This window comes from Piliocolobus tephrosceles, chromosome 3, assembly GCF_002776525.5.
Source record: "Piliocolobus tephrosceles isolate RC106 chromosome 3, ASM277652v3, whole genome shotgun sequence".
In the NCBI taxonomy this organism is placed as follows: Eukaryota; Metazoa; Chordata; class Mammalia; order Primates; family Cercopithecidae; genus Piliocolobus; species Piliocolobus tephrosceles.
The window spans coordinates 78,200,276-78,223,978 of NC_045436.1; the positions used below are offsets into that span (position 1 = coordinate 78,200,276).

Below are 23,703 nucleotides of genomic sequence, written 5' to 3' on the forward strand. Positions count from 1 at the left end.
GGTCTAACTGGCACACAGACTAGTCTGAGACTTTCTTAGGACCAGAACTGTTTTGGATTATTTTGAATTTTGGAATACAGCTGACCCTTGAACAACATGGGTTTGAACTGAATGAGTCCATGTGTACATGGATTTTCTTTCTTCTCTGCCATCCCTGAAACAGCAAGATCAATTCTCCCTCTTTCTCCCCCTCCTCAGCCTCCTCTACATGAAAATGAGGAGGATGAAGACCTTTATGATGATCTATTTCCACCTAATGAATAATGCATTTTCCTGTTCCTTATGATTTTCTTAATAACATTTTCTTCTCTCTAACTTACTTTAAGTACACACTGGATTCATTAGGTAAAAATGGATGGATCATCATAAAGGTCTTCATCCTCCTCATTTTCATGTAGAGGAGGCTGAGGAGGGAGAGAAAGGTAGAGAATTGATCTGGCTGTTTAAGGGATGGCAGAGAAGAAAGAAAATCCATGTACACATGGACTCATTCAGTTCAAACTCATGTTGTTCAAGGGGCAGCTGTAATCCAAAATTCAAAACAATCCAAAACAGTTCTGGTCCAAAGAAAGTCTCAGACTAGGCCAGGCGCGGTGGCTCAAGCCTGTAATTCCAGCACTTTGGGAGGCCGAGACGGGCGGATCACGAGGTCAGGAGATTGAGACCATCCTGCCTAACACAGTGAAACCCCATCTCTACTAAAAAATACAAAAAACTAGCCGGGCGAGGTGGCGGGCGCCTGTAGTCCCAGCTACTCGGAAGGCTGAGGCAGGAGAATGGCCTGAACCCGGGAGGCGGAGCTTGCAGTGAGCTGAGATCTGGCCACTGCACTCCAGTCTGGGCGACAGAGCGAGACTCCGTCTCAAAAAAAAAAAAAAAAAAAAAGAAAGTCTCAGACTAAGCTGTGTGCCAGTTAGACCTGAGTGACACTTAGAGCTTGACCACTGCTTACTTCATGGCCTTAAACAAGTTACTTTATCTTTCCCATCCTTGGTGCCCTCCCTTGTAAAATGTAGTATGTTATAAACATATAAGTACATATATCACATGAAATGTGTATTAATTGACTGTTATAGGGAAGGCTTTTGATCAACAGTAGTTAAGTTTTGGGGGAGTCTTAAGTTGTACAGGCATTTTGACTAAAAAGGAGGTTGGCATCTTTACCTTCTGCATCGTTCAAAGGTCGAAAACATTTGCATTATGCTTACCATCTTTTTGAGCATTCATAATCTGAAAATCCAAAATCTGACATCTCTAATGAGCATTTCCTTTGAGCACCGTTATCAACACTCAAAAAGCTTTGGATTTTGGAGCATTTCGGGTTTTAGATTAGGGATACTCATCTCGTATACCACAAATGGGTTTCCTTTTTTCTTAAAGCTACCAAAGGAGCTTTTTCCCTGTGTAAAGTCTGTACAATATACTTAAGGCTTAGTGAGTGAACAACCTCCTAGAGCCTTCATAGATACTGAGTAAGGCATATGTTCAAATGTACAGTCCATTGACTTAAATCCTTTAATGACAGAGTCAATAATGGAATCAACACCTTGTAAAAGCATCCTCTGCACTGCAGATAAATGAGTGGTCTCTGTCTCTTCTTATTTAATACCTCCCTTTCCCACCCTAGAACTTAGTAGAATGTTTGACCTACATGAGGCTCAAGAGATCCCTGTGTTGAGAGTCAGTGCTAGCAATTGTTCAAAAAAGCAGAATAATGAAAACATCAGTAGAAATTAAATTAGAACGTGCAGCCAGAGTCGTGAGATGATCTTTCCTAAAAAGCCATGACATGCACTTTAGAGTCATTTTCTTTTTTTTCTTTTTGAGATGGAGTCTTGCTCTGTCACCCAGGTTGGAGTGCAATGGTGCAATCTCAGCTCACTGCAGCTTCTGCCTCCCAGGTTCAAGAGATTCTCCTGCCTCAGCCTCCTGAGTAGCTGGGACTACAGGAGCGCGCCACCACGCCTGGCTAATTTTTTGTATCTTTAGTAGAGACGGGGATTCACCATGTTGGCCAGGCTGATCTTGAACTCCTGACCTCGTGATCCACCTGCCTCAGCCTCCCAAAGTGCTGGGATTACAGGCGTGCACCACTGCGCCCAGCTGAGAGTCATTTTCTTATTTCATTCCCTCTAATGAAGTTATTGTGGGGGAGGTTTGGGGTAGGGGTACTTCCCTGCTCTAAATATCTCAGCGGCGATTAAATACCTCCATCACTACAGATTTTGGTTTCTGTAACTGGCATTTTAATATCTTATTAAGTTAGCAGAAATGGTAATAAAGACATTAATGAGGTTTTCTCCTCTTTTAATCTAGGCGCAAATCTTGACTTAAAATTCACAATTTTCAATTTAAAACCTAAGTATCAATGATAAAGCATTAATTTTGCACAGCTTTAAATAAAGCTTAACTCTAGGTGTCACAAATTAAATGTTTTTAATCCTTGATCCAGTTATTCCGTTAATAACAATCTATCTTAAGGAAATAACTAGAGTTATGTGCAAAGTATAGGAAATGCATAAGAAAGGTCATTGCGAGGATTTCCTATTTAATAAATGGTGTTGGGAAAACTGGCTAGCCATATGCAGAAAGCTGAAACTGGATCCCTTCTTTACACCTTATACAAAAATTAACTCAAGATGGATTAAAGACTTAAACGTAAGACCTAAAACCATAAAAACTCTAGAAGAAAACCTAGGCAATACCATTCAGGACACAGGCATGGGCAAAGACTTCATCACTAAAACACCAAAGCATTGGCAACAAAAGCCAAAATAGAAAAATGGGACTTAATTAAACTAAATATCTTCTGCACAGCAAAAGAAACTACCATCAGGGTGAACAGGCAACCTACAGAATGGGAGAAGATTTTTGCAATCTATCCATCTGACAAAGGGCTAATATCCAGAATCTACAAAGAACTTAAATTTACAAGAAAAAAAACAAACAACCCCATCAAAAAGTGGGCAAAGAATATGAACAGACACTTCTCAAAAGAAGACATTTATGCGGCCAAGAAACATAGGGAAAAAAGCTCATCCTCACTAGTCACTGGAGAAATGCAAATCAAAACCATGATGAGATACCATCTCACACCAGTTAGAATGGTGTTCATTAAATGTCAGGAAACAACAGATGCTGGAGAGGATGTGGAGAAATAGGAACACTTTTACACTGTTGGTTGGAGTGTAAATTAGTTCAACCATTGTGGAAGACAGTGTGGCGATTCCTCAAGGATCTAGAACTAGAAATACCATTTGACCCAGCAATTCCATTATTGGGTATATACCCAGAGGACTAGAAATCATTCTACTATAAAGACACATGCACACGTATGTTTGAGGCACTGTTCACAATAGCAAAGTCTTGGAACCAACCCAAATGCCCATCAATGATAGAATGGATTAAGAAAAAAAAACGGCCGGGCACGGTGGCTCAAGCCTGTAATCCCAGCACTTTGGGAGGCCGAGATGGGTGGATCACGAGGTCAGGAGATCGAGACCATCCTGGCGAACACGGTGAAACCCCGTCTCTACTAAAAAAATACAGAAAACTAGCCGGTCGACGTGGCGGACGCCTGTAGTCCCAGCTACTTGGGAGGCTGAGGCAGGAGAATGGCGTAAACCCGGGAGACGGAGCTTGCAGTGAGCTGAGATCCAGCCACTGCACTCCAGCCTGGGCCACAGAGCGAGACTCTGTCTCAAAAAAAATAAATAAATAAAAATTAAAAAAAATAAAAAATAAAAAAATAAAAAAAATAATAATAAGAAGAAAATGTGGCACAAATACACCATGGAATACTATGCAGCCATAAAAAAGGATGAGTTCATGTCCTTTGCAGGGACATGGATGAAGCTGGAAACCATCATTCTCAGCAAACTAACAAAAGAACAGAAAACCAAACACTGCACGTTCTCACTCATAAGTGGGAGGTGAACAAGAACACAGGGTCACAGTAAGGGGAACATCACACACCAGGACCTGTTAGAGGTTAGGGGAGGGATAGCATTAGGAGTAATACTTAATGTAAATGATGGGTTGATGGGTGCAGCAAACCACCATGGCATGTGTATACCTATGTAACAAACCTGCACGTTCTGCACATGTACTGCAGAACTTACAATGTAATTAAAAAAAAAAAAAAAAAAAGGTCATTGCAACTGTATTTAATTCAAGACAGCCCAAATTTCTAACAGTGATTGTACTAGTCCATTCTCACACTGCTATAAAGAACTACCTGAGACTGGGTAGTTTATAAAGAAAATAAGAGGTTTAATTGACTCACAGTTCCACATGGCTGGGGAGGCCTCAGGAAACCTAAAATCGTGGCAGAAGACAAAGGAGAAGCAACAACTTCTTCACAAGGCAGCAGGAGAGAGAGCAAGTGAGGGGGGAAGTGCCACAGTTTTAAACCATCAGATCTTCTGAGAACTCACTATCATGAGAACAGCATGGGGGGAACCACCCCCATGATCCAATCATGGTGTTAGGTGATTAGGGGTTAAGTTAGGTCCTACCCCTAACACAGGGGGATTACAATGCCAGATGAGGTTTGGGTAGGGACACAGAGCCAAACCATTTCAGTGATGAACTGGCTAGTAAAATTATGGTTTATCTATACCAGCAGCTCTCAAACTTTGTGGTCTCAAGACTCCATTACACTTTTCAGAATGTTTGAGCCCCTTGAAGAGCTTTTGCCTATGTGGGTTGTCTATATGAATATTACCATATTAGAAATGAAAAGGGAGAAAAGTTTAAGACAGAAATATACAAGCCCACATTCCATTAGCTGTCAGAGTGATGACATCACCACATCAGCATATCCAAAATTAAGAACAAATGGGAAATAATGTCTTAGTATTAAGAAATAGTTTTGACCTTGTGAACCCTTGGCATCTTAGGAAACCCTTGAATCTATAAAATAGAATAAGATGCCACCAAAAAAATGTTGTATAAAACATTCACTGAGACTGAAAAATCCTGATTTTAAAAAAGCAGACCACAGAACAGTATGAACAGGATTATACAATTTAAAACAAATTTTAAAAGCAATGGAAAGACACACGGTAATATTTTACAAGTATATACCTCTAGATGGTGAAAATACTAGTTATTTTTTTCTGCATTGAGGTTTTTCTTTATTTTTATTTTTTTTGAGACAGTCTTTCTTCGTTGATTAGGCTGGTGTGATGGTTAATACTGTGTGTCAACTTGATTGGATGGAAGGATGCAAAGTATTGATCCTGGGTGTGTCTGTGGGGGTGTTGCCAAAGTAGATTAACATTTGAGTCAGTGGGCTGGGGAAGGCAGACCCATCCTCAATCTGGGTAGGCATCATCTGCTCAGCTGCCAGCATGGCGACAATAAAAGCAGGCGGAAAAATGTGAAAAGAGAGATTGGCCTAACTTTCCAGCCTGCATCTTTCTCCCGTGTTGGATGTTTCCTGCCCTTGACCATCAGACTCTAAGTTCTTCAGTTTTGGAACACGGACTGGCTCTCCTTGTTCCTCAGCCTACAGATGGCCTGTTGTGGGACCTTGTGATCATATGAGTTAATACTTACTAGACTCCCCATATATATCTACATCCCATTAGTCCTGTCCCTCTAAAGAACCCTAACTAATACAGCTGGTATCCAACTCCTGGGCTCAAGTGATCCTCTCACCTCAGCCTCCCAAAGTACTGGGATTACAGGTGTGAGCCACTGTGCCTGGCCGAGATTTTTTTATAATCAGAATAAAACGCATTTAACAAACATATACTTAATGCCTATTTACAGTCACCTGTATTTTCCTTCCCAGACCCGAAAATTTCAGCTTAGTAGCTTTAGGAAAGGTATCACTAAAAAATATCATACAAGGTATTAGTTTTGCACAGCTGTAAACGGGGCCTACTTCTTAAAGCGTGGTCTGCAGACCACAGCATCAGTGTCACCTGGGAGCATGCTAGAACCATGGATTCTTCAGCCTCACTCAAGACTACAGAATCAGGACCTGCATTAAGACCCAGATGATTTATGTGCACAATAGAATCTGAGAAACCATGGGGGCACGTTAGATAAGACCTGGGAGTTTTGGACACAGTGTGGAAGAGAGCACATTTTTTGTCTTTTCTTTTTTCTTTTTTGGAAACGGGGTCTCGCTGTCACCCAGGCTGGAGTGCAGTGGCAAAATCTCAGCTCACTTCAAACACTGCCTCCCAGGTTCAAGTGATTCTCCTGCCTCAGTCTCCCTAGTAGCTGGGACTAGAGGCCTGTGCCACCACACCCAGCTAATTTTTTGTTTCTTTTTTTAATAGAGACGGGGTTTCACCATGTTGGCCAGGCTGGTCTCCAACTCCTGACCTCAAGTGATCCGCCCACCGCGGCCTCCTAAAGTGCTGGGATTATAGGCGTCAGCCACCATGCCTGGCCATTTTTTGTCTTTTCTAATGCTCTCAGGTGATTCTAATGTGCATCTAGGGCTGAGAAACTGCTGCACTAATGCAGAGGCCTGGCTTGAATCTAAAAAAGAACAAGATTGTTACCCAAGTCTCTACCTACTTTAATACAATGTCCTCCCACTGCAACATGCAGTAACCTCCCTGCCAGCTCCCAGGTCCTAGAATTTCACAGGAATAGCAGAACTAGATGGAGAAAACAGCTGGTGTTTTAATTTGCTCAGGGTACTATAACAAAACACCATAAACTGGGTAGTTCATAAACAGTTGAAATTTGCTTACAGTTCTGGAGGCTAGGAAGTCTAAGATCAGGGTGTCAGCACAACTGGAGTCCACGGACAACTATTCCGGGTCGCAAACCGCCTCCTTCTCACTGTGTCCTCACGTGGTGGAAGAGAGCAAACGAGTTCCCACAGGCCTCTTTTATAAGGGCACTAACTCCGTTAATGAGGGCCCTGCAGTCATGATCTAACCACCGCCTAAAGGCCCCACCTGTTAATACTACCACGGTGGGGATTAGGTTTCAACCCTGACAGCACAGAGCTTGTACCTACATTGTCCAGTTTTACAAGAAATTCTAGTTTTCACGACACCTTCCGATATGGTTTGGCTGTGTCTCCATCCAAATATCACCTTGAATTGTAATAATCCCCATAGGTCAAGGGCAGGGCCAGGTGGAGATCATTGAACCACAGGGGTGGTTTCTCCCATACTGTTCTGGTAACGAATTAGTCTCATGAGATCTGTTGGTTTTATAAATGGGAGTTCCCCTGCAAAAGTTCTCTTGCCTGCTGCTATGTAAGACGTGACTTTGCTCCTCATTCACCTTCTGCCATGATAGTGAGGTCTCCTCAGCCATGTGGAACTGTGAGTCCATTAAACCTCTTTCCTTTATAAATTACCCAGTCTTGGGTATGTCTTTGTCAGCAGTGTGAGGACAGACTAACACACCTTCACTGTAGATGAGGTAGTTACTAATCGCCTCAATTACCACTGCTGTCATTCAGCAAGCTTTCGAGTGCCTGGTGTATGCCAAGGACTGGGCCACAATTCCAAGACTCTCTATACTGGACCTTCTTACTGCTTACCTGAGCTTTCCCACCACTCTTTCATCTGGGGGTTCTGGGCCCTCTCCAACCTCCCCAGGGGTATAGGCTTTATTATGGCCCCCTCCAACCTCCCCAGGGGCCCAGATCAAACCTCTCCTCCTTCTTGAGATCATCTTCCATTAACCCCTGTGTTCTTCCTGTATCTCAACCACGCACCATTTTGAGGGATGTCAGTTCAGCTCTTGATGAAGTGGATTTTCCACATGTGGGGTTTTCCCCTCCATCCGTTGACATTTCCTTAGGAACTTACGCAGCATGCCTACGACACAGTGCCTGGAACTCAGTACACTTCTAGTCAATAAATGTGACCTGTTATTTCAAGGGATAGATGATATATTCACCCCTAGTACCCAGCCTGCAGCAGGCAGTCAGAGAACTAGTGGGCTGATTCAGTCACAAAGTAACAAGACTAAAGACAGCACAAGTGTGGAAATAAGGCTATTTTCTTTATAAAACTTGAAATCACTCTAACAAGTTGAATTTAAGATAATTTACTTCAAATAAATACAGAATGCAGACCATGACTTAATCATAATAAAGCATTATTTATGTTTAAAATGTCCCACAAAATGTCGATTTTTTTGTTTGTTTTTTTGAGGTGGAGTCTCACTCTGTCACCCAGGCTGGAGTGCAGTGGCATGATCTCGGCTCACTGCAAGCTCTGCCTCCCGAGTTCACACCATTCTCCTGCCTCAGCCTCCCAAGTAGCTGGGACTACAGGTGCCCGCCACCACATCCAGCTAATTTTTTGTATTTTTAGTAGAGATGAGGTTTCACTGTGTTAGCCAGAATGGTCTCGATCTCCTGACATCATGATCCGCCCGCCTCAGCCTCCCAAAGTGCTGGGATTACAGGCGTGAGCCACCGCACCCGGCTGATTTCTTTTTTACGGTTTTTGTTTGTTTGAGTCAGGATCTTGCTCTGTTGCTCAGGCTGGAATGCAGCAGTGCAATCATGGCCCACTGCAGCCTCCATCTCCTAGGCTCAAGCAATCTTCCCATCTCAGCCTCCCACATAGCTGGAATTACAGGGTCATGTCACCATGTCCACCAATCAGAAATTTTTTTTTGTAGGGACAGGGTCTCACTCTGTTGCCCAGGCTGGTCTCAAACTCCTGGGCTCAAGTCATTCTCAGGGTGAGTCTATAAAGTGAAAGCAAGTTTATTCAGAAAATAAAGGAATAAAAGAATGACTACTCCATAGACAGAGGAGTCCTGAGGGTTGCTAATTGCCCATTTTTATGGTTATTTTTTGACGATGTGCTAAATGAGGGGTGGATTAGTCATGTCTCCCCTTTTTAGACCATGTAGGGTAACTTCCTGATATTGCCATGGCATTTGTAAACTGTCATGGCACTGGTGGGAGTGTAGCAGTAAGGAAGATCAGAGGTCACTCTCATTGCCATCTTGGTTTTGGGAGGCTTCTTTCCTGCAACCTGTCTTATCAGCAAGGTCTTTATGACCTGTGTCACGTGCCGACCTCCTATCTCAGCCTGTGACTTAGAATGCCTAGCCATCTGGGAATATAGCCCAGTAGGTTTCAGCCTCGTGTTACCCAGGTCCTATTCACAATGGAGTTGTTGTGGTTCAAATGCTTCTGACAAGACCAAAGCAAAATCCAGGTGATTCACACCGGTGGTATGTATGCATGTATGTGTGTATTTCTAAGTACAGTGTGTAGAAGTAACACACTGGTGGTTCTAGAAGAAATATAAAGATGTTCTATTCCTTGTTTCTGGAGAGTTGCTTATTTTGAAGAGGAATGGAAGTGCAAACCAGGGTCCTGGGGCCTTTTGTCACAAAAACCTCTGAAGTTCCAATGGAGGGTGGTGTTCTCTGGGAGGGAGGGTGCAGAGCATTGCCCTCCCAGCCCCACTGAGGACTCCGTTAGGACAGTGCCTCGCCTGGAAGATGAGCAGCTTTAGACAGTCACTATCGTCATCTAGAAACCACATTTGGAAACTGGTGGGAGGGCAGGGCCCAGCTCCATCCTGCCTGATCAACTCCCAGCAGCAAGATCCCAAGCAGGATGGATGGTGATGGGAGCAAAACGTCCTGTTCTCTTATCTTTCCAAAACAAGCCTTGCCATTTTTCAGGAGCGTGTAAAGGAAATAAAACACCTACTCGCCCTAAGCAGGCAACATAAGCTGTGTACCTTCAAGTTTCTCCAAAGCACAAGCACCTCTGAACATAGTTTTTATCCCTGAACTATTCCAACTCCAGTCCGGAGTGGTTTTACGCATTCGACACTAGAGGGCAGGCCATTAAAACGTTCCGGTTCAAACGAGTTGCTCTGCAAATGCAAGAGCTGACGCTGCACCTGACGGTCCGCTCCACATCTGAAAAGTACCTTTCCCCCACTGAGAATGCCGGCGTGTGTTCGGTGAGGGGCAAGAGTGTGGGAAGCCTGCTACTGCTTTCCTTCCGGGGCATATTTACAGTGAAAGCCCGTGAACTCGCCTGCTCTTCCCTTAGATTTACTTTACTTGGGAGTTCCTAGAAGTGGAGAAATAAATCACAATGGCCAGTGTGGGTCCCCAGAGGTTTAGCCCCGGCTAATGGATAACAGGAAGGGACTAAATCAGCGTCCTCTCCCTAGTGGCAAGTTTACAAGAGAACTACTCAGCATGAAAACTCCACAACAAGCTGTACTTAATCCCTCAAGAAGTCCTAAAAACTATAATTTTATTTTTATTAAGTTAGAGACAGGGTCTTGCTCTGCCACCCAGGATGGAGTACAGTGGCGCTATCATACATCACTCCTGGGTTCAAGCTGTCCTCCTGCCCTAGCGCCCAGAGTAGCTGGGAGTGCAGGTGCATGACACCAGGTCCAGCTAATTTAAAAAAAAACAAAAAAAAAAATTTTTTTTTAGACATGGGGTCTTGCTATGTTGCCCAGGCTAGTCTTGAACTCCTGTCCTCAAACAATCCTCCTGCTTTGGCCTCCCAAGGTGCTGGGATTACAGGTGTGAGCCACCTTGTCTGGCCTAAAACTGTAGTATTATAAACTCTTTGTGGCAAACCCCTCCAAACAAAAAGTCTAAGGATGGCTCTGCTCCAAGTTCAGAGTTTGGCTTCTCTGCCCTGCTCCCTGTCGCCACCCCCCCACCCCCATCTGACTGCCTTGTTATCATGTGTAGATTTTTCTATGGATTTTATTGTGTCCTCATGATAAAGCCAATGTTAATGTATTTTTCAGGCAAATGCTGTGTTTTCCTCTCCACTCAAAGACTAGGCTTCTCACTCCGGAAGTGGGCAGCACCTAGAAGCAGCCCCATGGCCTCACGGGAGAGAGCACTGGCCATGAAACCCTGCTGGCCAGTGTTTATGGAGGGCTTCCCAGTTCTTCATTGGAGGTCTAAACAGGATTTCCCTAGAGAAGGAGGGCTCGTGGAATAAATGACAAGGAGAGCTGGGGTGGCCTGCCAGGTCACTGGGCTCCAGCTCCTCATTGTTCAGCCCACAGGCTTCCCAGGGCGCCTGTCCAAGTCAGCCGGAAACAGACGAAACTGCAAAATCACTCCATTCCTGCCCACACAAACACAGGGAAATGAATGATCACTTTGCATAAGAAACCTCCAAGAGACACTTTAAGGATCCCCTTGAGGAAAGGACAACTGGGACCTGTGGCAGGAAGAAGGCTGAAAGAAAAGTCTGGGTTTATTATTCCCTGGGAGAAGGAAGAGGAAGAACAAAAGAAATGCACTTAAGTACTTCATGATGCAAAATTCTTTTTAATTTCTGAGTTCACATTTAAAAACTATATATTTTTAGATTATAGAAGAAATGATGTTAGTGGTAACCCGTCCAACAACAGAAATAGGGAAATTTAATAAGCTTCCCCTAAAGTCTACCTTCTACACCCTGAAGAAGCTTCCTCCAAGTTTTTGAGTTTTATAGACAAAGCATCCCTATACTTCTGAGCTGTCATTTTTTCTCCTTTGTTAGTTTATAGTTTGCAACAAGCAAAGCGGGCCAATGTAGACAATAAGAAAACTCCAGAAGCAGGGATTGGCCATCTCCAATCATCACTGATAAATTTCCTTAAAATCAAAATAACATTGTTGTTTCAAATATATGAGAAATGAGGCAAAATGTTTCTTGAACAGGTCTGACACTATGCTGTCAGGATCTAAGTGTGCTATATGAACCTTAACATTTGTTTTCATTTGATCTTTGAAAAAAGTCTTTAATCAGTTCTAACGACAGAAGTCTTCTTCTGCAGTGATAATTCACAATGAAAGACATTTAAGCTGACATTCCTCTAATGGGTTTTTAAGATTCCAGCTCCAAGGGACTGTGAGAAATTATTTTCTTATAAAAAAGGTTGTGAATATTATCAACATTTATCTAAGCCCATAAGTCATAAATCCCACCAGGCATTAAATTTTCAAGGGAGCTTTTAAAACATATATACCCTGTCTCCCACTCCAGAACTGCTAGGGGTAAGGTCGGGGGAATCTGTATTTCACATGGTCCCCAAGTGATTGTAACCAGCAGATGACCTCATGGGCAGAGATTTCCTACATACAGGGCTCTGGCCTCTGTGTCTTGTCAGTCAGCATTTGTAAGTACAAAGGAACCTTTCCCTTCCCAACTACAAAATCTTACCTTTCTGTTTCCCCTCCTAGAAAACCAGATCAGAACAATGCTTCTCAAAATGTAGTTCCCAAACGAGCCGCAAACAGCATCACCTCCGATCTTATCAGAATACAAATTCTCCAGCCCCACCCCAGACCTACTAAGTTAGAAATTATGGGCGTGGAGCAAATGCATTCATGTGTTTTAACAAGTCCTCCCAGTGATTCTGACACCTGCTAAAGTTTGAGAACCACTGGATTCGAAAATTTCACAATTTCAAGAAAGAAGTAACGAAGAAAGACACAACTCCATGTAAGGTAGAACCAAGTTTATTAATGACAGCCTTTATTACAATCACTCTCAAGTTTAAAAAATAAAGGGTGATTAATTAATATTTAAAACTCACTCGGACTTGCTGTTTGGCCTTTCAGTGAATGTGCCAAAGGGCAGGGATCTTGCCTGATTCTGAATCAACTGGCCAGATGGAGTTCACTGGAGAATGAGGCAATCAACAAAAAAGACAAACAATGCCAACTGGAGAGCTCGTGTCTTCTCCATGTTGGCAGGACATTACAAAATGGCAACTGTGGTGGGGGCAGAGATGAAGTCAGACAACCTTACAGTGGGAATAAGACATGAACACCTCTACCTATACAGAGACAAAAACACACACATGCAGAGCCATACACACACTAAACTGTGAACACAGTTTTGAAAAGAATTTCCTTTCTGTCCTTTCTCTGAGCAGACTGACACATTCATCAGCCACCACCACGCACCATGGGGCTGAAATGGAAAACCTCGCTTAATTTCCACAAAGTATGCTAGCTGGCTGCCCACTTACGTGCTGACAAATCTGTCCGCACCTAAAAATGTGCCTGTGGTTTTCCCAGCGTTCCACAGACTGATATCTGCTCCCCAGGAGGGCAACATCCAGTGGACACCAGCGGGATTAAAATCTAGAGGCCAAAACTCGTTCCTCCCACCTAAAGTGGGGGCAGGAGCGGCAGCACCAGGAAGTGGTTTTCCACTTTGTGTTACACAGTACTTGTCCCAGTTCAACGCGTTCCCCTCCAAAGTATTTGTGCTTTGATACCATCCTGATGGTTAGTCTGCAATAAGAGAACTGAAGGAGCTATGGCCATGCACTATTGTCTTTTTTTTAATAAAAGCAAACTAAAGAGGAAGAAAAAGAAACCATTAGGAGCTTTTGACTGGGTCAATGTTGTTTCAAAATCGGGTTTAATTCCATTCAAAGAGAAAGAAGGGGAAGGTGCAGAAGTGGCCACTCAGATCCACTCTGAAGAGATCACTGAGACCAGGGAAGCGTTTGGATGGTACAGCTGGTCTCTGCCCAGCCAGGCTGGGAGGACATGCCACAACCTCCCAAGGCTGTGAACCTAGGAAATAAGTGTTGACCAAATAACATATTTCAATGTTTGTAGAAAAGCCGGCAGGAAAGGGAGATGATAGATTCAGATTCACAGGTCATGCAGGTTAAGATTTTATCAAAAATTAATGCTTGAGCTGAGTAAGAAAACACTAAAATTTAAGTGGAACCATATCATAGCTTTCACCTTTGGAAGACGAAAAACAACAAACATACAAAACAAAATGACCCAGAGTATTCCAGAGTTTCCAAAAATTCAACTGCTAATTTTGGCAGGGTGAGAAGAAGGGGGGATATTTAACCGATACCTCCTTCATTAACCTCATTTTCTCCTTGAATTTCACTGATAAAGCTCAGGCCTACTTAGAAAAACGAACAGTCCTGCTAAAATATAGCCTCATGAAATCTTCCGATGCCCTTGCTCGGTGCACATGAAATACACAACTTCTGTTATAAGGAGACTTTCCAGGATAGACCAAGTGTGCTCGCCCGAGTGACTTGAATACCATCACAAAATCTGAACCCAAGACGAGTTGTTTTCTTCTTCAGATCAGAGTGGCACGTGTTTCCTAAAATGCACATGGAGGGATGCTGACAAACCATTGCCCTCCCAGGTGAGGGGCTGAGTCTTTGAGGAGATGCACTCCTTCAGACCATGGAACAGAAGGTGGTCCGTCCAAGGTGTGGCGAAGAGCAAAGCTGCCTTCCCAGCCCTCCAGTTACAGAAGATGAGGACAAGACTGCATTTTCCGCACATTCAAGTACATCTGGGTCCCCCACCCTCCCTTTTTTTCTTTTTTGGTAAGCATCCAACTGTCCATAAATTCATGGCTACAGTAGAGATTCACGGCGCAACGACTTTCATACTGGTTATTTTTGTTTTTTAATTCTGTCAGTGAGCAGCATTTCCCAGTTTTACCCCACGAATGGCAGCTCCATTAGGCGAGACTGCGGGCTGCATCTGTGATTAGGTCCGTGCAGCTTGAAGATGAGTTCCGCACGCGGGAGGGTCCCAAAAGCTGGGTCTGTCCAGTGTCTTGCAGCAGCGGTTGCAGGGGCTCTACCAGCTGGCCCTGACAGCTTCGATATCGCTAACCAAATTCTGGGCCAGGCATATCCCAAAAATCTGAGAAAGGAAGAAAATGTGAATCAAACAGTGACACTCGTAACTTTTACCCCTGGCCACTGTGTCCCATTTTTTTTAAATTGTTGATTTTTGAAATTTAAGATGTAATTCATATGTGGTAAAAAGCATCCTTGCAATGTGTATAATTCAGTGGCTCTTAGTGTATTCACAAAGCTATGCAACTATCACCACTATCTAATCACAGAACATTTCATGACCCCAAAAAGAAACTCAGTACCTGTGAGCAGTCATTCCCATCCCACCATCCCTACAGACCTGGCAATCACTATTCCACTTCCTGCCTCCATGGATTTGCCTCTTCAGGACATTCCATATCAAGGGAATCATATAATACAGGGCTTTTGTGACTGTTTTTTTCATGTAGCAAAATAGTTTCAAGGTTCATACGCATGTACTATTAATTTATTCCTTTGGATGGCTGAATGATATTCCATGGCATGGATATGCCACATTTTGTTTACTCCTCAGTTGATGGGTATTTGCATTGCTCTCACATTTTGGCAATTATGAATAATTCTGCTATGAACACGAGCATACAAGTTTTTGGGCAAATATGTTCTCAAGTCTTTTGGGTACACTCCTAGGAGTAGAACTGCTGACTCATATGGTATCTCTATATTTAACTTTTGAGAAACTGCTAAATTGTTTCCCAAAGAGGTTGCAACATTTTCATTTCCATCAGCAACATATGAGGGTTTCATTTTCTCCACATCCTTGCCAATACTTTGTTATTGTCCGTCTTTTTTATTCTAACCACTTCAAAGAGTATGAAGTATGTGGCTTTGAATTGCGTTTCCTTAATGACTACTGACATGGGCATCTTTTCATGTGCTTATTAGCCATTTAAATCTTTTTTTTTTTTTTTTTTTTTTTTTGAGACGGAGTCTCCTTCTGTCCCCCAGGCTGCTGGAGTGCAGTGGCATGATCTCAGCTCACAGCAAGCTCTGCCTCCCGGGTTCACGCCATTCTCCTGCCTCACCCTCCTGAGTAGCTGGGACTACAGGTGCCCGCCACCACACCCGGCTAATTTTTTTGCATTTTTAGTAGAGACGGGGTTTCACTGTGTTAGCCAGGATGGTCTCGATCTCCTGACTTCATGATCCACCCGCCTTGGCTGCCCAAAGTGCTGGGATTACAGGCGTGAGCCACTGCGCCCGGCCTTTTTTATTGCTGAGTTTTAAAAGTTATTTATATTTTCTAGATACTAGGAGTTATCTTTTCACATTCTTGATGGTATCATTTTCAGCACAGTTTTTAATTTTGAAGTTCCATTTATTTACATTTGTGTCGTTGCTTATGCTTTTGATGTCATATCTAAGAAGACACTGCTTAATCCAAAGTCACAAATATTTATGCCTATGTTTTCTTCTGGAGTTCTACAGTGTTAGAGGGAAAAAAAAAAAAGTCTTTGCTTTGAGTTAATTTTTACATATGGCGTGAGTTAGGAGTCTAAATTCATAATTTTGCATATCCAGTTTTCCCAGTACCATTTGTTGAAATGACTGCTCTTTCCCTATTGAATGGTTTTGGTTCCCTTGTCAAAAATCAACTGACCGTACATATATGAGCTTATTTCTTCTTCTTTTTTATTTTTTATTTTTGAGACAGGATCTTGCTCTGTCACCCAGGCTAGGGTGCAATGGCGCAATCTCAGCTCACTGCAACCTCCCAGGCTCAAGTGGTCCTCCCTCCTCAGCCCCCCAAGTAGCTGGGACCACAGGTATGTGCCACCACACTGGGCTCATGGTTTTATTTTTACTTTTTGTAGAGACAAGGTCTTGCTATGTTGCTCAGGCTGGTCTTGAACTCCAGGGCTCAAGTCATCCTCCTGCCTTGGTCCCTCAAAGTGCGGGATTACATTCATGAGCTACCACACCTGGCCTGGTTTTATTTCTTGATTTTTCAATTTTATTCCACTTATCTATATGGCTAATCTTACTCAAGTACACACTATGTTGATTACTGTATAGCTTTGTACTAAGTTTTTAATTGAGTAGTGCGAATTCTCCAACTTTGTTTTACTTTTGCAAATTTGTTTTGGCTATCATGGGTCCCTTGCTTTTCCACAGGAATTTTAGGATCAGCTTGGCCATTTTTGCTAAAAAGTGGTTACAATTTTGATAGGGATTACACTGAATCTGTAGATCAACTTGAGGAGTGTTGTTACCTTAATAATATGAAGTGTTGCAATTGTGAACATAGGATATCTTTATATTTACTTAGGTCTTCTTTAATTTGTTTCAACTATGTGCTCTTAGGAAAGTATCACACCAACAACATGAAGAGTCCAGCTCTTGAGACTGGCCAGGAGGAAAAGTTGGTGCTCCCTTCCTTCACTAGCACTTTGGCAAGGTGGTTCAGGGAGAGAAAGGGTTATGACATCTCTGTGAAACTCCCCAAAACCTTAACATCACCACTGAGATCTACTTCTAACTATGCATGTTTGACTCAGTTGCCACAATGCAGTATTATTGAACCCATGTAAACGATGGAATGCCTGCAGGCAACTACTGATCTAATTAATGTCTCCATCTTAGAAAAAGACAAGGTTTCCTAAAGTATTTCATGATAGTAGCATATAAACTAAGAGCTTTAATAAAACACAAACCAGGCCGGGCACGATGACTCACACCTGTAATCCCAGCACTTTGGGAGACCGAAGCGGGCGGATCACAAGGTCAGGAGATCGAGACCATCCTGGCTAACATGGTGAAACCCCGTCTCTACTAAAAATACAAAAAATTAGCCGGGTGTGGTGGTGGACGCCTGTAGTCCCAGCTACTCTGGAGGCTGAGGCAGGAGAATGGCGTGAACCTGGGGGCGGAGCTTGCAGTGAGCCGAGATCACGCCACTGCACTCCAGCCTGGGCAACCGAGTTAGACTCCGTCTTATTCATAAATAAATCATAAATAAATAAACAACACATACCAAATCGTTTAGGTCTGTTCCTTGGCCCTCCAATGTGTCTTAAAAACCATGACAACCAAGGTTTTTAAGCAAAGCTCCGATCCTGGCAACGGCTCTCCCAGGGCATTTCCCTGTGATATCCATAAAGGACCCTTATCTTACCTGCAGCAACGCAATGCCTATGAAAATACCAGCAACGATGGTTAAATTGTCCTGCAACCACTTCTCAAACTGGGGCACACAGCCTTTCGTGTAGATTACAATCTGCTGGTCAACTTCCTTCACAAGGGAAGAGGAGAGCACACTGTCACAGATAGAGCACCAGGCACAGGCCAAAGCTCCTCCAACACCCTTTGTGCTAAGCAACAAGATGAGATTCCACTTACTGGTTTTTGCCTGGCATCATAGCCACACTGAGTGTTGATGACATCTTCCTAGTGAAGAAAGGAAAGAGAAAAGTGAAATTTACTCATTAGACAGAAAGCCCACCTAGAAATGAGCAGAAGACTTCTGTTACGCATTAGTAATAAAACGTGTATCTGAGCACAAAGACTGCAGCACTGTGTTAAACACTTTATATACATGACCCCATGTCATTATTGCGACAATCTTCAGAAGTAGGTATTAAAATATGCCCCATTTTACAAATCAGGAAAACTAAGGCTTGGGGAATATCAGAAAAGACAGCAAGTCTATCACACAGGAGGCTCAAGTTTCAAAGTGGTGCCAACCTCAAGAAGCTTATGGGATTTAGGGAACTGGAGACACAGATAAAAAAACGTAACTTAAAGGGCACCGTAAATCTTCATGTATGCTCTTTTGGATGGACTGCTACTTTTAATCTGTATACTTCTACGTTACCTAAATGGTTTTTCAATGAGCTTTTAATAATTAAAAAAACAAAACAATGCCCTGATTACATAATCACACGGACAACTTCACGTCTCACAGGGTCTGATCGGAAACATGCTTCCACTTTTTCGGGTTAGTTCATTTTCCTCCTCTGCAGGGTGTGGGGCAGATTTTATTAGCTTAGAGCACAAGGAATGAACTAGCTCTACCCAGAGGATCTGTAGGTGAAAGGGGAAGCATTAATGCCTCTGAGAACACGGAATTCTCCCAAGGGGATGTTAACATGGGACAGGAACTGGCCACAGGAGGCGTGCTGTGCGGCACCCGCTGGCCAGTGCAAGGCCACCGGGATGAGCCCCTCAAGCTCTGAGTGGGCACTCTGCCTCCATGTGGCTCTCCTCAGAAGGGAGAGGAGGTTTGAGCTGGCGGGAAAGGGCAGCTGGTGGGGCAGCACAGTCCTTAGTGACTTTGTCTCCTCTTTCAGACCAAGAGAAACAGCCGAGGTGGTCCCGCGGGGGCAGCCTGCAGGGAAGTTCTGCTTTTCCACTCCAAGACCACAGCTCCTTTTAAGAGCTCCACAGCCTCCATCATAAGGAGGAGCAACCCCACTGAGCTCATCAGCACCCACCTGCCTCTGCTTCTGGGGGGTAAGGGTGAGCCTTGGGGAGTACATTTGGAGACTGCAGGGCCAGAGAACCGTTGAGGAGTCCCAGAAGGGCTCTGCAGTTAGGAGCACATAGAGATGCACGGAGTAACCTCTCATGCTTGTCATTCTAACACTAGATAGTTACTTTTCTTTTTTTTTTTTAAAGAAATGTGGTCTCACTCTGTCACCAGGATGGAGTGCAGTGGCATGATCATGGCTCACTGTAGCCTCAAACTCCTGGGTTCAAGTGATCCTCTCGTTTCAGCCTCCAGAGTAGATGGGACCACGGGTGTGTGCCACTACACATGGCTAATTTTTAAATTTTTTTGTAGAGATGGGGTCTCACTATGTTGCTCAGGCTGGTCTTTAACTCCTGGGCTCAAGGGATCCTCCCACCTCAGCCTCCCAAAGGGCTGGGATTCCAGGTGTGAACTACTACGCCTGGCTTAAGAATTGCATTTTAAGTCATTCTATATACCAGGCACGATTTGACCCAAAATATAATTAAACCTGTGGCGAAAGTGAGAGATTTATAGATTTTATATTTTATTCTTTTTTATAATAAAATGCAAACTGCATGACTGTAGTCATGATGGCATTCAGGAGTCCAGGCAGCTGTGGTCTTCCCACACAGCAGTCCAGCCCTATCTTGCCTCGAACTCTCCTCCTACTTCTAATAGTTTCCCTAGAACTAAGCCAAAAAGAAAAGGGTTACTAACCCCAAACCAATGCAGAGAGCTCTCATATGAGCCTGCCCCTCTCACAAAGAAAGGCTAACAGATGAGACAGGCAGGTTGCCTGGGTCTCATATTCCACTCCATTGCCTGCTAGCAGTGCAAGCTTGGGAAAGTCACTTACACCTCATGTGCCTTGATTTCTTCCCCCTGAAAAGGGAGGGTATTGGTGGTATCTGCCAGCAGGAATGTGCCCAACTTAAATGAGCCAACGCACATAAAGGCTTAGAATAGGAACCGGCACACACTGCTAAATTAATGCCAGCAATTATTACTCCTACTAGGAAGATTTGAGCACTATACCACCTACAGGAGCTACAAATAGGAGTAACCAGGTAAGAAGAGGTTTCAACAAAAAAATCACTCTGCTCGTCCCATGCACACTCTCAGCACGATGTACAGAGTAGGCCAATCGTTCGCTGGCATTCACTTACTGCGGGATCTTTAGTGCAGCAGGAGAATGGAACGCCACATCGCTCTCGACTTGCATTGGAATCTGTGCAATTGAAGTAAATATTTAGGTTCCAATCATCAGCTCCAAAAGCCCCACAGCACTGCCACTAGAGCAAACAGGAAAGAATTAGAACATCCCAACTTGGAGGCAAGCAGGTGCCTACACTCACACCCACTGAACGACACCCAGCTTCTGCCAGCTCTGACCTTTTTCTCTGTCCCAGACTTTATTTTTAAGCCAAATGGAACCTAAATGGCCCATATAAAAGCTTCCAAATTAATTAAGGCTGAAGGTTTGCAGGGATGCGTTGGCACATGATTTAGACAACTGATGAGACCCGTGGTGTTAGGTGGAAGAAGGGCAGAGCAGCTGTACAGCAGGGCTGAGTTAGAACAAGATCTGTTTGGCTTGGGCACGTCATTCTAGAAGGAGAAACAAGAACATTCTAGAAGGGTAAATAAGACACAAACAACAGTGGTAGTGACTGAAGGAGGCAACTGGGGTTATGGGTGGGCTACCTATAGGCTTACTTTTTCAAAGTTTTGATCTCCACATTCTAATAGTTTTTTAAAGATCTGTTTTGTTTTATGGAGGTATAACTGACATACAATAAATTGCACATTTTAAAGTATACAGTTTGATAAATTCTGACATCTGTATACGTCACAAAACCATCATCACAATCAATGGATATATCGTTAATACATCCATTACCACCAAAAATTTTAGAGGTTAGCTTTTCATCATATTTGTTTCCACTCTGAATTCTTTTAAAAACAAGAGCATGTGTTTTACATTTTCAACTTTAAAAAGTCAGTCTTCCAATTAAAATATCATAAAACAAGCAGTTAAATTCAGTGGTTCTTAAATGGGGCCTGAGTGGTAGGGTTCTACAAACTTGCAGGTCTTTATATACCTGCACTGAAAAGTCAGGCAGGCTGAGTTTGGACTTGGACAGCGGTGTCTGTGGCATTTATGTATAAGGCAGTACCAGAGGGCAAGCAGAAGTCCAGGGAATGGTAGCATACAGAAGCCCTTTCCTCACTTCCCTGGGATGCACTTTCTCTACTTCTCTGAGTTAAATAAATATCAACCCTCAACAATTTGAAGACCTTCTGGGCCAATAGCTACTTCTAAACATTACATTCCATGATGCAAAAAGAAAGTCACATGAAACTGTAGTATTTCCATATAAAGTACACAGCATTCCAAGATAACATGGTCCCTCCAGGACTTGGGTTGTGCATTTCAAGGTGTGCCCACAAAGCTCCATCAATGTGTCATGCAATCCAGTCAGGAATAATGCCTGGAAAAGGATTATTAGGGAGCCCGCACCCATTAGGACCTAATAAAACAGTGAAGTCAGCTGAGGACATGAATCAGGGCTTAATTTCCCACTTAAGGTACAGCTTACTCCAGGACGAAATGTTGCTGCCACTGAACAAAACCACATAACCCAGCTCAGTCCTGAGTGCCTAAGGAAGGCGTTGGCCTCCCTCATGACGCATGTCGACATGGCTGCTGCCTCCCTTCATCACAGGCAGAAAACTGTCCAACCCCAAGAAGGCTACCATTCACTGGGCTTCTGCTTGCCCTCCGGCCCTGCCACATACATAAATGCCACAGACACCACTGTCCAAGTCCAAGCTCAGCCTACCTGGCTTTTCAGTGCAGGTATATAAAGACCTGCAAGTTTGTAGAACCCTACCACCCTAAGCCGAATATAAAAACATGTATGTCTCATGAGTGTCATAATAGCCCTGTGAGTCAGATAGTAGCTAGTATTATTTCCATTTTACTATTCGGGAAATAGGTCAAGGTCCTGTGAGCCCAGGGTCCCTTATCAGATTTTGGCACTAGACCTGTGTCTTTTGGTCCCTTGCATTCTGAGTAAAACAGGACATCTGCTGCTTTGCTGGCACTGAAGGAGCCATTTCACAGGTGTGCTCAGAGACCAGAGGGAGTGGCTTGGACTCCAAAGCTCAGGGACCAGAGGGAGTGGCCGGGATTCCACCGCGCCCATTCTTCACTTGTTAGAAGCTACTAGGACTTAGGAGTTTCCAAGCTTTTGCTTTTAACTGCATGTGCAATAATAATATTTGGATAGGCACATTTTAGGAACTCTGTGGCAAATGATTCTGTTAAGTAGAATATTATGAGCTGTGAAATATCAAGGATTACCAAAAAAGGGGGCAAGGGATAAGAAAGAATCCTATTTAATAACCAAATAAAACTTTAAACCTGGAGCAAAACAATGTTCCTCAAATGCAAATAGGAAAGGACAGCCGTGATTAGAACTTTTTGCTCAAGCGTTTTCTTCTTGGTTCCTCTAACTTAACAGAAGTTGAAACAAGTGAAAATAGGACATTTCCATTTAGAATACAAATCCTGTAAGTCATAGAGCAAGTTGGAAAATAATAAACAAACAAACACCCATGCAGAATAGTCAGGTAGTTTCCAGCTGGCAGATGCAGAAACCAGGAGGGATATTCACTGGGGTCATCGTTCAGAGAACTTTCAACTGGAAAACAAACCACTTTAAACTTACATATTCCTGGGTGAAGTCTATGAGGTTTTGCAAATCAATGTCATCCCGATATGCTCTGATGTTGTTGTTTATAAAGAAATACAGCTGGTCTTTGATCCAGTCTTTGAAAACAAATGCTAGTACTCCGGCAGTGAGCTCCAGGAAGAAAATAATTCCCAGGAACACAGAAAACTAAGACGAAAGACACACAGAGAACAGTTATAAGGCTATTTTGATCATATATAGCTAAATGGTTACTCTCCAAACAGGTTTGTATTTACATTGGATTGTTATACATCTCCAAAGTAGATAATCTTCAGTTTCTGCTGATTCATTAATAGAATATTACACTCCAAGAAAGGACTTTTAAAAATAATTTCATAATCACATTTTAGGGTCTCTAGTGTTCCATTTGGTAATTAACCAACAAAGCCCATCAGCAAACATGGATAAGAATTTCTCATTAGACCCACATTAAGGCCTAATGAATTTCTCATGATTAATGTACTGCCAGATGCTTGAACGATGACCTGACATCATCTCTAGTAAGCTTCTGTAACTTGAAAGATAGATTATTCCAATATTTTAAGATCGCCTGTCATTTGTTACTGTGGCCTTGATTCTCTATGTGATATATTCCTTTTATGGATTCAGACACCATTTTAATTCTCTTTTGCACCTACTATACAGGGTAAAGTAACAGATGTGTTCATCTTAGATGAAGGGGTCAAAGAGGAAGTAGTGGGATGGGCAGTGACTGTGAAATGAAAGTTATTTCCCATCATAAAAACAAAATGAAACCCCTGAGTTGAAGGCTTTCCTGGGAATGCTAGCTGTGCTTGCCTTCCTCTAGGAAGCATGGGCCCCAGCAACCTTTTAAGTGACATCAAAATGCAGCCAAGGGGAGACTTCTGCTTAA

General features: G+C 43.2%; 1 protein-coding gene across 3 annotated transcripts in view; it reads right to left on the reverse strand.

Moving 5' to 3' along the window:
* Positions 1 to 12,440: 12,440 nt before the first annotated feature.
* TSPAN5 (tetraspanin 5) overlaps positions 12,441 to 23,703 on the reverse strand; it is a 178,726-nt gene continuing 167,463 nt past the window's right edge. For all 3 annotated transcript variants that reach the window (XM_023190939.1, XM_023190938.2, XM_026455032.1), the window contains 5 exons: positions 22,806 to 22,976; positions 20,238 to 20,363; positions 17,958 to 18,005; positions 17,734 to 17,850; positions 12,441 to 14,643 (listed from right to left, as the gene is read on the reverse strand). In XM_023190939.1, coding sequence (XP_023046707.1) covers positions 14,578 to 14,643; positions 17,734 to 17,850; positions 17,958 to 18,005; positions 20,238 to 20,363; positions 22,806 to 22,976 — 528 coding nt within the window. In that variant the 3' untranslated portion in view covers positions 12,441 to 14,577. The remainder of the gene's footprint in view (positions 14,644 to 17,733; positions 17,851 to 17,957; positions 18,006 to 20,237; positions 20,364 to 22,805; positions 22,977 to 23,703) is intronic.